The sequence below is a fragment of the Triturus cristatus genome, chromosome 7, assembly GCF_964204655.1.
Source record: "Triturus cristatus chromosome 7, aTriCri1.1, whole genome shotgun sequence".
NCBI classification, from domain to species: domain Eukaryota; kingdom Metazoa; phylum Chordata; class Amphibia; order Caudata; family Salamandridae; genus Triturus; species Triturus cristatus.
In genome coordinates, this window is record NC_140590.1 from 708,960,218 (window position 1) to 708,977,419 (window position 17,202).

Sequence of the window (17,202 nt, forward strand, 5' to 3'; positions counted from 1 at the left end):
ATAATGTTATCGCCCTTCCTTCATAATATGGCCCATAATTTCTGGCCTCATGTATTTAATTTTAAGGACTTGCTGAACCACACTCTTTCTCGCAGACCCCAGCGTCCTAGACAAACGGGTGACGGAGGGTAAACACTAAGGGCTGGGTGCAATAGGCCGACGCTCTGTCTCCTCCTCCCTCTCTTCTTTTGACTCTCCCTCCCCTTCTCCCTTCCACCCACTCCCACTCCCCCTCCCTTCCATTCTCACTATGGTCCTTTCATTCGGACTACCTTTCTTTACCTCTTCCACGTAGCACACATACTTATGTTTCATTTTTGTCTTGCAGGTTTCCTACGCTGCTTCCACTAGAGTCCAACTGGAGTCCATTATACTGTTCTATTAAAGTTATATTTCTATTTATTTCTGTTTTAATAAAGGTTACTTATTTTTTCAAATAAATAACTGAGTGTATAGGTCTTCTTTTTCTGACGACACTTGTCTATTGTTGATTGTAAAAAACATCTGTTTATAGGAGATTTTAAGGACAACATTATTTAATATTAGAGTGCACCTACCAAACATAATCTAACTGACTATTAGACAAATGAAGCATGGGTAATTGTACAACTGCAAGAGTTCTATGAGTGTATCACTTTATAATACCATAAGTACTGCCCGTGTGATTACAGATCAAATAAGGCACTGCCTAGGACCACCGAGGCTTCAGGGACTGCCGAGGCCCACCCTGCATATTTAAATAAAGACCCGGAGTGTGGCGATCCCCGGACTTCAGTTGGCCTCGAACCCCCGAACAATTAAAGTATTTGCTATCACAGGGTGGAAGCCATGCACCACCCTCTAATAGCAAACACAAATGTCCAGCGAATACACACCCCGGTACATTGTATGAGCTGCGCCTGAGAGGTCGCCCTCCCTACTACCATGATGCATTTGTTAGTATAAACGCATACTAACACTACTTACACATGTGTAGTACAGCGACCAGAATGTAGTGAAGAAGCGCAAAATCTAAAAATATAAATCCTACCAGAAGTCGGATGACATAGTTCAATGAGCCGACGACCCTGGCATGAGTAGAAACAGCTACACAAGCAAAACGGGTCCTCAGCACAACGCAAGCAATTTTGAAATATTGCTGAGTGGTGCTTTCTTTTTGCCTTCTCCCACTCGTCGCCAAATTTATGTAGTGAAGAGGCAGACAGCAGTGAATCCAATAAGTAGATTTATTACAAGAAAACAAGACACCTCAAACAATCACCAACAGAGCAGACAGCAAAGCAACCGTCTAATCCAGCACCGTGTACAAACTCCGTAAGGTTCCCCTCATGACAGCCCTACATTCTAACATTGCATACTGAGGGCCACATTATCAAGCAACGGCGTTAAAATTATCGCTGCTTTATCGCCAGGAAACTGCTGCTAAATGGCAATAATGGGCTTGATAATATGCCGTCGAGAATTCCAATACAAGCCCATGTTCTCGTGTTAACATGGGCTTCTATTTGAATTCTCTACGGCATATTATCAAGCCCATTATCGCCGTTTTAGCGGCAGTTTCCTGCCGCTAATGCGGCGATAATTTAAACACCGTTCCTTGATAATATGCCCCCTAGGTTCTAGTAGAATTACATACTAACATTCTACTATGACTTACAATGGAATACTACACAGAGCACATTACTTTACAGCAATGAGCTCATAGTTTCATCCACGAATCTTGACACCGGTAGGGGTGAGACTTTCACTTCCCACTCCCTATATTGTATAAACGTAAACTAACACTTCTTCCACAAGTATGCTACAGCGCCCAGAGCACATCACTTTACAGCAATGAGCTCACAATTTAGGCTCACGGTTTAATCCTCGAGTCTTCACACCAGTTGAGATGAGTAGTTCGCTTCCCACTCCCTATATAGTATAAACGCATACTAACACTACTTACACACTTATACTACAGTGGCTAGTATCCTACACCGCCCAGAGCCCATCACTTTACAGCAATCAGCTTGGTTTCATCCCCAAGTCCTCACACCGGTAGGCGTAACTACTTTGCTTCCCACTTCCGGTATACTATCAACACACAGTAGCGGTCAGTAGTTCGCTTCCCACTCCCTGTATGGTATAAACACCTAGTAACACTACTTGCACACGTATGCTACAAACACCAGACCACATCACTTTACAGCAATGACCTCACGGTTTAGACTCTCGGTTTCATACCCGAGTGTAGCACCATAGCATATCACCACCATGCCACTCTGAGCAACACCGCACTTTCAGACCGGTAACAGTGATAACTACCTACTGTCGACCGCCAGTAGGTAATCAAGAACAAATTACAATAGTTCCTTGATTCCTTTAGCTTTCAAAAATTCTATCTATTACTGTCTTTCTAATTTTCCATATGAATAATTTTTTTAATTTTCAAGCACACATTGAAGTCAGAAATGCAACGTATTCTATCAACACACTTTCTAGAACATTCTACAACACGTGGAGGTTAAAAGTTCATAATGTTTTTTAAACCTAACGATATTTTTTTGCAACATTTTCTCAAACATTTAACGGCACGTGCAGGTTAAAAGTTCACGATTGTTTTAAGTTCGAACAGTGCCTTCCAAATGCAAGTTGCAGGTGTGGTTGAGTTGAGCAAATTTTATTCTATAATATGTACTATAATATGTACGTGCAAACTGCTTTTTCCTAACCAATCACAAACATACTTTTCCTCAAAACGAATGTGCACCCTACTTTTAAAAGACAATGCTTTTCATCTCCCAATCAGGTACCGTTTTGTATGCGAAAAGAAACTAGTTCCCTATCTTTAAACATATGTCTTATTCTACGAAGGAACTGCATGAGCTACAGACATCTTTCCATACCTTCCAGCCATACCTTCAAAATGCTAGTGTGGATCGTAGGACATAGCTATGTTTTCTGGTGCAAGAGGTATGCAGAACAGAGACGTATTGACTTAGACCTAGGTTTACAAAATGTGGACATTAACCCCTTGCCTGCTCATGACGGAACCACTCCGTCATGAGCCACGGGCGCCGTGTGCTCATGACGTAGTGGTTCCGTCATGCTGCGGCCGTTGGCGGCCTCTCCGCCCACGCGGCACTGATTCCCCGCCTGTGCGGGCGAACAATGCAAGTGGGCGGAGTCGTGACGGAACCACTCCGTCATGAGCACAGCGCGCCCGTGGCTCATGACGGAGTGGTTCCGTCACGAGCATGGCGGCGCCGCTAACACCCCGAACCCCCCCAGCGCTGCGGCAAAATTCGTGCCGCGGCGAAGGTGTTAAATGGTTTGGACAGAGAGGATTGAAGTGGCACCAATTGTTGCCTTTGGTTAAAACCTGTTTGCATCTCCAACACCCTAACCTCATGATTGTGCACTGTGGTGGAAACGACCTAGGCACATTGACTGGGGTAGATTTGGAAATGCTTATGAAGGACACCTTTGGACAATTGATGTTACTTTTGCCTCAAACTGTCTTTGTATATTCCAATATATGCCAAAGACAGAAGTGGAAATGGTCCAAACAATTTTATCCTCAGATTGAAAAATCTCAGAAAAAAGTCAACAAAGTTGTCTCTGCATACCTCAGAGACCACAAAATGGGGTCCATATACAATAACAACATACGTTTTGATATGGCGGATATATACAGAAGTGATGGAGTACACTTCACAGATCAGGGAAACCGAGTTTTCCTGAATAACTTGAAGCTGTGCATCCGCACTTGTATATAGCTCCAACTAATGAACGCAAGGGCTCTTTTTAGAGCCACCCTATAACTTACAACTTAGGCCCCCTATTTTAGGGCCATGTAACGCCAACTTCTGCACCCTCGCCAAAATGTATTCTCCACACAGCTGTGGCGCAGCGGCCAGACCATCTCACTTTGCAGCACAGACCTCTCGCTTTGATCCCCAGCTCTACTCACCCATAGGGGTGAGTAGTTTGCGCTCTACAAATACCATGTTGATTTACCTTTGCACTCCCTTTACAACACCACCTAAGCACCATACACAAGCTACAATGTTCAAAACAAAAGTTCATCCAAGTACCTATAACTACATGTTGACACTACTTGCACAGATGTGGCACAGCGGCCAGAGCACATGACTTCACAGCATATGACACACAGTTTGGGCTCTCGCTTTAATCCCCGAGTCCCGCACCAGCTCACCTTACCCGCATCAGACTCTACCCAATACCTCACTTAATTTCCGTAGCCCACCACGTACACACCGGTAGGGGTAAATACTTCGCTTTGCACCCCCTCTGTAGCATACCCTAAACACCCCACAGAGGTTACAGTGCTCCTACCCTCCTATTTCCCACTTTTCCCCCCTTTTTCCACCTTACTCGCTTCAACGGAATCACAAAATGGCAGCCAACACTTCCTAGTTGCAACCACCTCTCTCTCTACCTCTCTAACTCTCTCTCTACCTCTCTACACCTCTCTACCTCTATCTCTACCTCTGTACCACTCTCTCTACCTCTCTCTGTCTCTACCTCTCTCTCTCTATCTCTCTCTCTCTATACCTCTCTACCTACCTACCTCTCTCTACCTCTACCTCTCTACACCTCTCTCTATCTCTCTACCTCTCTCTACACCTCTCTCTCTACCTCTCCCTCTCTACCTCTACCTCTCTACCTCTACCTCTCTACCCCTCTCTCTCTACCTCTCTACCTACCTCTCTCTCTACCTCTCTCTCTACCTACCTCTCTCTCTCTACCTACCTCTCTCTCTACCTCCCTCTCTCTCTACCTCCCTCTCTCCCTGTACCTCTCTCTCTACCCCTCTCTCTACCTACCTCTCCCTCTCTACCATCCCTCTCTACCTCTCTACTTCTACCTCTCTCTCTACCTCTCTACACCTCTCTACCTCTCTCTCTACCTCTCTACATTGCTACCTCTCTCTCTACCTCTACCGCTCTACTTCTCTACCTCTACCTCTACCTCTCTCTCTACCTCTCTCTCTACCTCTTTCTCTACCTATCTCTCTAACTATCTCTCTAACTCTCTCTCTCTCTTTGTACCTCTCTGTACCTCTCTACCTCACTCTACTTCTCTCACTACATCTCTCTCCCTCTCTACACCACTCTACCTCTCTACCTACCTCTCTCTCTACCTCTCTACACCTCTCTACCTCTCTCTACCTCTCTCTACCTCTCTCCATCTCTCTACCTCTCTCTCTACCTCTCTCTCTATCTCTCTACCCCTCTCTCTCTACCCCTCTCTCTCTACCCCTCTCTCTCTACCTCTCCACCTCTACCTCTCTACCTCTCCACCTCTCTCTCCACCTCTCTCTCTACCTCTCTCTCTCCCTCTCTTACACCTCTCTACACCTCTTACACCTCTCTACACCTCTCTACCTCCCTCCCTCTTCCTCTCTACCTTTACCTCTCTGTACCTCTCTCTCTCTCCCTCTGTACCTCTCTATCTCTCTCTGTACCTCTGTACCTCTCTCTACTTCTCTCTCAACCTCTCTCTACCTCTCTCTCCCTCTCCCTCTCCCTCTCTACACCACTCTACCTCTCTATACCTCTCAACCTCTCACTACCTCTCTCTCTCTCTACCTCTCTCTCTCTACCTCTCTCTCTACCTCTCTTTATCTCTCTCTCTACCTCTCTTTACCTCTCTACCTTTCTACCTCTCTCTCTCTACCTCTCTACTTCTCTACCTCTCTACCTCTCATCACCTCACTACCTCTCTCTCCCTCTCTCTACCTCTCTCTCTCTCCACCTCTCTACCTCTCTCTACCTCTCTTTCTACCTCTCACCTACCTCTCTCTCCCCTACCTCTCTCTCTATCTCTCTCTCTACCTCTCTCTCTACCTCTCTCGCTCTACCTCTCTCTACCTCTCTATACCTCTCTACCTCTCTTTACCTCTCTACCTCTCTCAAAGATGGCTGCAGCGTCTACATGGGATGCGGTGGACTAAGTGGCAGCCTGATAGCACTGCTTGTCCTTTAAAAAAACAAAACAAGCATTGGCATAGCCAATAGGTCTCCTCTTTGGGACCTTATAAGTGTTTAGTTATCCAGTACAATATCCTTGGTGCAACAACATCAAGTGTTGCATGGCTAAACACTTATAAGGTCCCAAAGGCGAGACCTATTGGCAATGCCAATGCTTGTTCTTGTATGCTGGGGTTTTGAGGCAGGGTGCTAATCTGGAACAGAGGTTCCTTTGTTGTATATAGTTGGTGATTTTATTTCTGATGAAAAGTGATCCTGTTCAGTTTTTTGCTTTGTCGGTGATGTGGGGCAACTTGAAGGTGGATCTTCTGGCAACCAGGAACCAATGTAGGACCCTCAAGGTAGGGGAGATGTGGGTTTGTGGCTTTACAAGTAGGAGTAGTTTGGCAGCAGACTTCTGAATTTGTTGTAATCTTTTCATAGTTGATAAAGGTGATCCTTGCTAGAGGCCATTGGCGTAATCAAGTTTAGACAGTGCAAGAGTGATAGTGGCTTGGACCTTGTGTGGAAATCCTAGGTGGGGGAAGATATATCTCAGAGTTTTCATGGTGAAGAAGCTTGATCTTACTAACTTATCCACTTGGGCATTTATTGATAAGTTGGAGTTCATGGCAATTGAAAGGTTTCTTACTTTCTTGAATACTTTAAAAGGTGACCCCAGACCGTCAGTCCAGGGACAGAGTGGGTCATGATTTTTCCAATCGCCACATGCATTTTAGTTTTGTTTGCATTCAATTTGAAATGGCTCCAGGCCATCCAATGATTAACAGCTCTGACGCAAATGAAGATTTTAAAGTTCCAATGTCTTTGGGGCTTTCTAGTTTAAGAACTATTTGTGCGTCATCTGCGTTGTATTTCAGCATGTGAGCTGAAATTCATTGATCATTGCTGGTAATGTCTTCATGTAGATGTTGAAAAGCATAGGTGTGATGATGGGGCCTTGAGGGACCCCTGCTTTTATGATGTAGGGTTTAGATGAGAAAGTAGGAGTATGGATGACGTTTCCAGTCCAGTTGAGACTAATGATCCAGTCGAGAGAAATTAATTAATTAAATACATAAATAAATATAATATCTTAAAAATGAAATAATAGGATCAGTTAATGTACATATAAATTAATGACATCATCAATTAGAAATTATTCAAATCAAAAATAATGTAAAAACTGTAAAAAGAATTACATTAAATGAATAACAAATTAACAATAATAAAATCATTTTAAATGTAAGATGTGTTTGAGTCAGGTTTAGGACAAACCATTAAATGCATTTGAAATGAAATATAATATTGGACAAAAGTAAAAGTTACAGGTATGGTGAGTACTGTAAATTGTTTGTAAATAATCTACAAAAAGGCATATGTCAAAATTCGAGAAAATGAAAACAAGGGAACGTTGAACAAACTAGGAAAATATTTTTCCACAAAGAAATTACAGACATGGAAAAACCTACGATGAAATAAATGGCAGGCGATAAAATGGTTGGCAAAACATTTTATTTTGTCCTTCGGAACAGGATGTGGGTCACTACAAGATATAATGTAAATGGGACTCTCAACGTCCTTTTGAAAAAAAATTCTGATCTTCTGTTTAATCAAATTAGTGATTTACTGTTTTAGCAGAAGTTTTTAAGGAGTTATTTTGTATTGTTTCCGTTTTTTTTTTTCCAAAAGAGTAAAAAATAAGCGATCTTGTTGAAATGATCCCATCACCATAGGTAATCCTCAAACAGCTATCAAATGAATGAACATGTCCTTCCTTTTTATAGACCAACAATCTAATTACATTCTTATATAAAGCGCCATCTCTGCTTAGTCACTGTGCAAAAAATGAATACTAGTTTGCTTAAAAGCAGGAAAACAAGAAATATCAAGATGTGTTTGATGCATTCACTGAAATTGTATTACACAATGTGTGACGTTAAAATCTGTGCTTAGTGGAAGCTATAAGCATAACTTCTGTTTATTGGCTTCAAACTGGTTGTATTGCATAATATGTGAAAAGTGAATGCTGAGACCTGGGTTACAAATAAGCTATTATATGTCCTATTCATTGCAGGCAGGTGGAGCTCTTGGCTGAGAACATATGGTGCTGTTCTGAACATGGCAGAGTCTTGCCAGAAGGTCTCCTACTTGGCTGAATTTCGCTGCCCAAGAAAGGGTCTAACTGTAGGCAACAGTCACATACTGTGCCAGCAGTCAACTATCTACCTGTGCAATGGTAGTGAGTTTGCATATGTGTACAACAAAGAAGAAAAAGGTTTGAAGGTAAGCAGAAAAAAAAGGAATTTATGGCACAATGAGTTAATACTTTGAACTTAACAGCTAACATACAGAGTCAGTTGTGAGTCCCTTGCTTGACACAGGGGAAAGTGCCTCAGCAGTTAATGGAAAGATGTTCAGGTGCTAAGTGTGGGTGTGGAAGGTGTCAAGCACCTGATATCTTTGCGGACCTGTGCTGGAATTAGAAACACTTTACTCTGGGAACCCATACATTGGGGGTCAAAGTAGGGGGCTGAGTCATGAAACGCATTCTAAAAGTCAGCATTTTCATTTATTTCATAAAAATTCTGCCACAAAGAAATTGGTACCAAAGAGAAATGTGACAGTACATCTGTTCTGGATTAATTGGTTGCACGGGTTGCATTTTAAAATATCTTATAAGGTTTAGCACCTGCTGCATAAAGCTTTGCGTGCCCAGTAAATCTTAGGGAATCATAGTAATGGTAGTATTCTCTGGTGGTTAAAACACTTGCTAGAGAGATCTGTGTTTTGTTTAGTCAGTTTTGACTCATTAAGTAGTATAGAGGGTTAATGTGTCTTCAACAAGGCACATCGTTTAACATGCAGATGACCGATTTTATTTTATGCTGATCAGTAAGTGGGTTATTGCTTTTGACACGCATCCTTTTATTACGTGCAGTCCATAAATAGCAATCCTTCTAATATAGCACAGGGAGCTGTGAACCGGCATCAAGGACCTGCATTAAAACTGCAAGACATTGGTGAAAAATCTTATTGGTTTTTGTCAATCTGTTATTATAAGGCTGCTAAACGGATTTCTTTGGGTAGTAATAAAGGACAACACCAAGCACTGCATTACATTTTAAATCTCGACTGTTTCTCTGCCATAGAATCTTAGCATATACCCCAGGACAATGTGTGATTCTTGCACCTAGAAACCCTCTTTGTCAAAATTCTGCCTCCAAATCTCTCAAGTACTTAAGTTTCTATTAAGTACTTATGAAGTGATGGCAAGCTGTTTGCCTTTGTTTCCCCACTGCATTGGCATCTAGGTGTTAGTCTGCAGATAGCTCCCAGCCAGGTTGATATTAGAACAAAAGGAGGGCTGGCGGCTCTTTAAATTTGGCCTTTGTTTTCTTTGCTTAGAGTCCAAGCTAGTAGAGAAAATAAATAGCCCCTTCACCTCCTCTGCATTGCTGCTCTGAGAAGACATCTTGCGGGCGCTGCAGAATTGTGTCCCGGTTTGGCAAATTAAACTGGGACCAATTAAGCATATTTCACTGGGGTCAGACAGATTCTCCATGTGCTGAATAATAGCTGCTGGATCGGGATCCCGCTTGTCCCTCCTTTATTCCAGCACTGTTTGGGATCAAAGAAGTGTGAATTTTACTTACACTGGTATTTTGGTAAATTGATGTCCGCTCTTGTAGATTTCAGGTTTTTTGGGGAAAACTATAAAAGTTGGCTGTATATCGCTGCAATTCAAGGTGTCTGGTTATATAGCAGTATACTGCTTTTCTAAATAAGACTTCAGTACAAAAAAGTTACACGTTATCTTCATAGCTAGTTTGTCTGTTTTCGGAATTATATTCACTGCTATCTTTAGCTTTTAACAGGTGTACATGTAACATATCTATTGGGTACTGTTGTGTCCGCACGTTTTCACATGATACACACATATCCAAATAAACAAGCATTAAAAATGCAATAGGTCTCGCCGTTGATTAAGTTAAAGCCATTTGCTTTGCTAATGGTATTGTATAGCAATTAGCAGAGCAAATGGTTTTGACTTAATTGAAGGCGAGACCAATTGCATTTTCAATGCTTGTTATGTCAGTAACGGGCAATGACACCACAAGAGAGCCGATGACAAGGGGATAGCAAATATTACATAACGCCGGGGCTGCTCGACATTTACCATGTGACAATCCACAACGATAAGCAACTCCTGGGTAGAAGTCTAAATAGCAGGGGCACGGGGTGCATGCATGATTAATGTAGAGAATGTCCATGCGTAGTGCACAGTTCTAGTCACTGTCCATCTGAAATACAACTGGTAATGTAAAGTAAAGTGCTTCGTTACCTTCAGTCGAGTTTGTTTACCTTCGGGCGAGTTGATACTAAATAAACACATGCAATACAAAAGGAAAACATGCGAAAGCGCGCCATGCTCGAGTGATACTAAATAAACACATGCAAAACAAAAGGAAAACAAGCGAAAGCGCGCCATGCACGCGTTGTGCAGAGATGTCACGTGTAATCCCACGCCGCGCGTGCACATCTTCTGTCCGTCCGCGTGCACGCTTTGGAATCCGTATTGATTCCAAAAGGCCCTCGCATGGCGAGTCCGCGCATGCGCGCCGCTAACGACAGGCGAGACCTAAAAAACGAATATATATTTCAAATTCATTACGAAATAGTAGATATCAAAATGGGTCCAGGACATCCATAGCATGTGTCAAGTGCTGAAATTGCCCCTCACTTATTTTTTAGCTTTGTAATGATCGAGTGAGTGATTCCTGTACTCCTTCAGGGTTGTGGGGCTCACTACTACAAGGCATTCCTGCAATTCTGTCCATTACACAAGCAGAAGTCACAGCCACTTTCCCACTCATCGTAACCATCACTCTGGCACCCCTTCTCCATTCTATACCATGGTGGTGTAACATAATCTATAATTATTTTAGAGAGAAATGTGGCCCATTCTGTGATTGGTGAGATCGACCCATTTGTCGTCCTCAACTCATTCGGGGTTGTTGCCCTTGTGTCAGTCCAGCTTACAAGGTTAACTCTCCATTTGTTTAATGGGGGGGAGCTATTACTTTTCCATAACATGGCACTCTGTTGTTTCACCAGTATCAAGCTAGGTGAGTGAAGTGGGCCGCTTCTTTGTGCTTTCTACACCTTTTCATTATTACTAATAATCAGACCCTGGGCTCCCCCTTGATTTTCAGCCACTATTTTGTTCATGTGTCTTAGTGCACTTGGACAATAAGGTGATAACATTGGGCATAGCCAAATCGCGTATTCAAGATCAATATTTTCATCTGCACATTGGGGACACCTATCCAGCACTTCGGGCAACATTCTTTGTAACCTACTAGCTGTCACATCCGAACGATGCAGTATGTGATATTGTCTCAGTTGGAACTTCATGTTTCTCGATATCGACTTTGGATAGCCTGTGCCCCACTTCCATTCAGTATCCAGTAATTCCATCCCCAAGTAATTAGCCTATGGTTCTCTGAGCGTTGACAGTGATATCTTTGTTTCAGCAATCACCATTTTATACATTTGAGTCACAACTGTTTTATAATTGCCAGTTGTTTATATGAAGATAATACTCCATGTGTTTCTAGCACCTCTGGGTAAATTTCCCAAGTCTCCTGTACCAGCCAGACCATTGCATTTTAGGTTCGGAACTGACCAGTCGGAAGCGGGAATCCCAGAAATTTGCAGTACTTCCCATCCTCAAGACAGTTTCCCAAGCAATTTACTCCAGCTCTCTCCAAAGTCTTTACATCTATTTATTTGGCCAACTTGCCAAGTTGGGAAACAACTGTAGTTCAGTGGAATATGCAACTTTTGTACTAGCGCAGCAGCAGAATTTTTCTATTTATCATCTAAATATCTTCATTTTCCTTTGTAGCATCTGTGGCTCACCTGGCCAGCCATTGCAGTTGAACCGTAGCATAGTACAGCTCGGAATCTGGCACCCCCAAACCTCTTTCTATAACTGGCAATTAGATCTTGCTAAGGGAACATTTGTACCTTTCTGTCCCACACTAGTACACTGTTTAACTACTTGTGAAACTCAAGTAGCGAGGAGGAGGCTCTGATGTGTTGTGGGAGGTCATTGCATGTTTTGGATGTTATGTAAGAGAACAAGCGTCCTCCTGTTTTGCCTATGTGAATGCAGGGGTGTGTGAGTGAACGCGAGGCCTAGCATATGTGTCTTGATTGGTTGTGAATGTGTATGCAGCTGTCGAGGTATGCAGGTCCAATAATGTGTAGGGCTTTGTAGGTGTGCATGAGGAGTTTGAATGGCCCCATTTGTGAATGGGGAGCCAGTGGAGCTCCCAGAGGAGACGTGAGATGTTGATGCGCTGAGGAAGTTTGAGTATGAGTTTTGCTTGGTCATTCTGGATGGTCTGAAGTCTGTTCAGGAGTTGCTTTGAAATTCTGGCATACGGTGCTTTGCCATAGTTGAGTCTGCTTGTGATGAGTGTTGGTGTGACAGTTTGTCTGGTGTTCTGTGGAAGACACTTGAAGACTTTTCATTGTATTCGTAGGAGGTAGAAGCAAGCAGAGTTCACTGCCTTGCTTTGTGCTGTCATGCTGTACTTGTTGTCTAGGATGATCCCCAGATTTCTTGCGTGGTCAGTGGGTGTTGGTGAGGGTTCCATTTCTGCCAGCCATCAGGTGTCATCCCACAGGGAGTTCTTGTTTAACTTCTGTCTTGTCAGAGTTCAGTTTCAAGCAGTTGGTTCTTATTCATCCCGCCACCATGGTCATGCAGTTGGTGAAGTTGTTTCTGGTGGTGGGTGTCTTTTCCGTAAAACTCAGCGGGAAACCATTACTTCCCATCTTGCTCACTGCCAGCCTCTTTACGGCCAGCCTAATATCTGCTGCTTGTAAGGGTGCCTCCAATTCTGCTACTTGTTATCCTCCCAGTTTCACTAAATACGCATTGTGTGTCCAAGGCACGAATGTATTTCGGTCATGGGTGCATGCTCATATAACAGTGGCTTTAAGTTGTTTGTTATAGGATTGGACTCATGTTAGTAAATATGTTTTTAGTAGGCCGCAAATGTTTCTAGGTCTAGATGAAGGTGGCAATAGGGCACACATTTTCAACTTTCTATTACAGTAAGCAAGTGAGTCAAGCCATTGGTTAACATTCGGCAACCTTTCTCTACCCTAATAACAAGCCACCCTTCTCTTAGCCAGCAGTGCTAAGGCAAATAAAATCTTATGATTAGGGGGAATTTTCTTCGCCCAGCCCAGGAGTGCAACCCTCACAGTCCACCATGGCCGATCCATTGGAAAATAGGCCTGTACACCGCTGCATGACCATACCAGGTGCAGAAAGTCTGCCTCTGGTGTGCCACATCTAACACAGTTTGCGCCCTCTCTAGAGATACATTTCCAAAGAGCCATAGTGGTATGATAAGCCCTTTGAAGGAATGTATTGTGGATAATATGCAGCCTACCACTTGAGGAAATCATACTACTTTGGGTACATCAAAACTTTCACAACTCCTCCCACCACCCAAACCAGGCAGCCTGGAATGCTATGGGTACCTCCTCCTGATCAGAGAGATATAAATTAGAGTTCTGATGTTAAAAACTGGTTGCAGCTAGAAGTTTCTCCAGTGTTTGGAAGGAACTGGGATCTGAGGGAAAGACCAAGATAGCTTCCTTGCTTAACCCCCACAGTCAATAATATACAAGCATTGGCATAGCCAATAGGTCTTGCTTTTGGGACCTTAGAAGTATTTAGTTATGCAACTGTTGCATGGCTAAACACTTATAATGTCCCAAAGGCGAGACCTATTGGCTATGCCAATGCTTGTTTTTATGGCCATGGGCAAACATTATAGTTTGGGCGTTGTACATGCCATAGCAACAAGACCTTTCTAGTAATCTGGCAACCATTAGCCTACAGTTATCATCAAGGAGCTCTGGATCGGAGTGCCATTGCCTCCCTTCATTCATCTAGTGCCCTTCTGTTGAGATGTCGGAAAGTGTTGAGAAGAATGTGTTTTATTAGTGCGAAAAATCTGCGTGAACATCCTTTCAAGGACCAGGAGTGTCTAATGCCACGTGCTGGTGCGCCGAGGTCCTGCCCCTAAAGCACTGTGTTCCTCGATGCCAGGAGTCTATGCTGATGTTGGACGCAGCTATTTCAGAATGGCTTTTCGACTTTCTGTTTTTTCAAAAAATGTCCTACCACATCACTCTGTAGAAGAACGAAGCTTGGCTTGCGGTTACAAAAAAATTAACATCTGTTTGAAAACTAAACATAATTTTTTCTTAACATGATTTTACCGAAGTGTACAGCAGAGACAGCAGGGCTGAGACACAATCTGTGGACTGGGTCGGGCGTGGGGAGAGGGTGGGTGAAGATGAAGTCTCACCCACAAATGTATCGGTAACACACAGCGACCTTGAAGTAGTCACGCAAAGGGGGTCTTTGTTTCAGTCTTTGCTCGGCGATTCAAAGACGAGGTAGAAGAAGATACTGTGGAGTCTAAAGGGAGGGAGAAAACAGAAACCACATAGAGAGACCAGCTGCACAGCCACGAACAGATTTGCTGTGGGAGTAAGAGAGCGAAAGCCAAGAAGGAAACGGTGAGGAGGAAAAACACACAGGGATAGAGAGAGTAGCAGAAGGAAGGAATCAAGATGAAAACAGAGAGGAAAAGATGCAGGAGAAGGAGAGGGAAGGAGCAAGCAAAGAAACTAAAGGGAAGGGAAAAGGCAGTAACGAAAGGGAAGGAAGGATGCAAACAATGAAGAGGACTTAAAGAGAGGGCGAGCCACAATGGATGCAGAGTAGAGGAATAATACAAAAGACAAGGGGGACAAATGGTACAGCAGAATAAAAAGATAGAGGAAGCGATAGGTAAAGGCAGGAGAGCAAGAGAGCCAGGATGAAAACAGGGATTAGAAGATGTGTAGGGAAATTGAGGACAGCAAGAGCGCAAGAAAACAGAGTACAATATGAAGGAAAGGGAGGAAGCCAGTCAGAATGTAAGGAGAGAGGAATTTTAAGGCAAGAGGAGGGTGCGCAGGAATACGAAGGAAAGTACACCGGGAGGCGAAGAGGACCGAACCGATCAAACATCAAAGCGGCCGTGCAGCCATGAAAGCGATCGCGATCAAGCGCGGCGCGCGCCCGCGCACATGCACTGTAGCTCTAGACTGGCCATGGTTGCATTTTTTTAAGCCCTCACAAAAAGTCTCGCCAGAACAGCGCATGCGCTGGGTCAGGCGAGACCTAAAAAATGTATATTAGGGGCGGGGGGTTATAAGGATAATCTCCCTTAAAGTCTACGATTTTGATGAAGGAGGAACCATTTTTATATCTCGCGCTTCTCTGTGCAACAGGCCACTGTGAGGCAGTTGAGAAATGTCCTTAGCTTCATCTGTCACAGGTACCAGTGGCTAATAGGATAGGAGCAGGTGGGGGGGGAGGGGAAATAAGCTATATCAAAATCTGCCTTTCTATTCAACCTGTCCCATGCTTTAGATGTGCTTGTAGTTGTGGCTATAGACCCAGTATGGTGGGAAGGCGATATGCCGATTATTTTCAATTGATTTCAAGGTGTAGCATACAGGGAGATGATGGAAACCAAAATTGAGCGAATTGAGCATGAGTGCGCGAGTACAATATCTCTAAAGCAGGGGCCTTAAACCTGCAGCGATGGGAAGATAAAGTTAGTGTATTCCATTTTGTGCTGGGGTGCTTGCCAGGCCACACCAATCTGATTAATTGAGTTCTGATCATTTGATAAAAATAATTTGGTGAGTGGTAAGGATAGGTTCACAAATACATAATGTAGTTTGGGGAGGATTACCATTTTCATGAGTCCTATTCTGCCAGCTAGTGACAATGGCAGAGATGACCAGTGCATGACCTGCTCAGTGCTCTTATCAACTGCCACACCATTAACTATTCCACATAGCGGTAACTGTCACGACAGATCCAGATGCCCTGGCATTCTAGGCATCCATCACACTACGCCATGGGGAAGTCCTGCATACATTTTACTATGCTGTTAATTTGAGAGAATATTTGAGATTTGTTCCAATTAACAGCAACACCCAAAAGAGACCCAAATGTTATAATTACCTTATGATAAAAAGGATTTTGCTGGGCCACTAAGGTAGTACAGAGCTATCAGGATATTTAATTAGCTTATCTTAATGCATGATCTGAGTAGAGCTAACAGAGGTTTGTGACTGGAGGCTTGAATGTTAACACAAATAGAATGGATGAGAGAGGACAACCCTGTCGGCCAGTGAAGAAACACCAGTAATCTGCTCTCTGGCCACGACTGATGAGCAAAGCAGTTTAATCTTTTCTTTAAATGTAGTGGGTAAGCCCATCCAGTATAGTGTGGCAATAAGGTTCTCTCACTCTCAGGAGTCGAACACCTTAGATGCACCCAGAAAGAGGGCTGCGGCATCCAGGTCTGGTTTCAAGTCCTGTAGGAGTGCAAGGAAGGTATGTCATTTTCAGCCGTTGACTGACCAGGAATGAAACCAGACTGATTGGGTCTTGACAAATGGGCTTGGAGGGACTTCTATATGCTATTCTGTTTAGCAATACATTTCCTTTTGACTGTCGCCTTAAAAGCCTCCCATACCATGCTTATATGGTCCACAATGCAAAGATTGAGGTGAAAGTTTTCTGAAATTCCGGCCCTCAACTCTTCATAACAGACCCTATTTAATATAAACTCAGACACCAGTGATTCCCAAGCGGGCCATTCCCGGGACCACCAGGCGAAGGAGCAGAGGTGTATGGTCAGAAAGCTTATGGGCCAAGTGCCTCTCCTCAACAAATCAGAGCCCACCATCCTCGGTGACGAGCCAGTAATCTAGCCTCAACCACATGTTGTGTACGGCAGAATAGAGCATGCAGTCCTAAGTCAAGGTATTTTTATGCCTCCAAATATCTAGCAGTTTATGTTCTCTCAATTTAGCACAGCTGGTTGGCTGCCAAAGATTTCCCCCTACTACTATTGGGCTCTGTCCAACTGTTCTTGGAGTGTGCAGTTGAAAACTCCACCCCGAATCAGAGAGTGAGGCTCTGTGGAGAACACCTTCCCCAATAATGTATCTTAAAATCCTGGGCTATCAGATTTGTGCCATAGCAATTCACAGTGGTGATGTGAGTAGCACCAAGTCTGCCCCATAGGTTGACGTGTCTACCATGCTTGTCTAGGTGGCAGCC

General features: G+C 43.6%; 1 protein-coding gene across 3 annotated transcripts in view; it reads left to right on the forward strand.

The window, feature by feature from the left end:
* FAAP100 (FA core complex associated protein 100) overlaps nt 1-17,202 on the forward strand; it is a 306,421-nt gene that overhangs the window by 47,983 nt on the left and 241,236 nt on the right. For all 3 annotated transcript variants that reach the window (XR_014966584.1, XM_085617377.1, XM_085617378.1), the window contains exon 2: nt 8,053-8,261. Coding sequence is in view for 2 of the 3 variants with exons in the window: in XM_085617377.1 (XP_085473503.1) it covers nt 8,097-8,261 (165 nt within the window). In the remaining variant the exon portion in view is untranslated. The remainder of the gene's footprint in view (nt 1-8,052; nt 8,262-17,202) is intronic.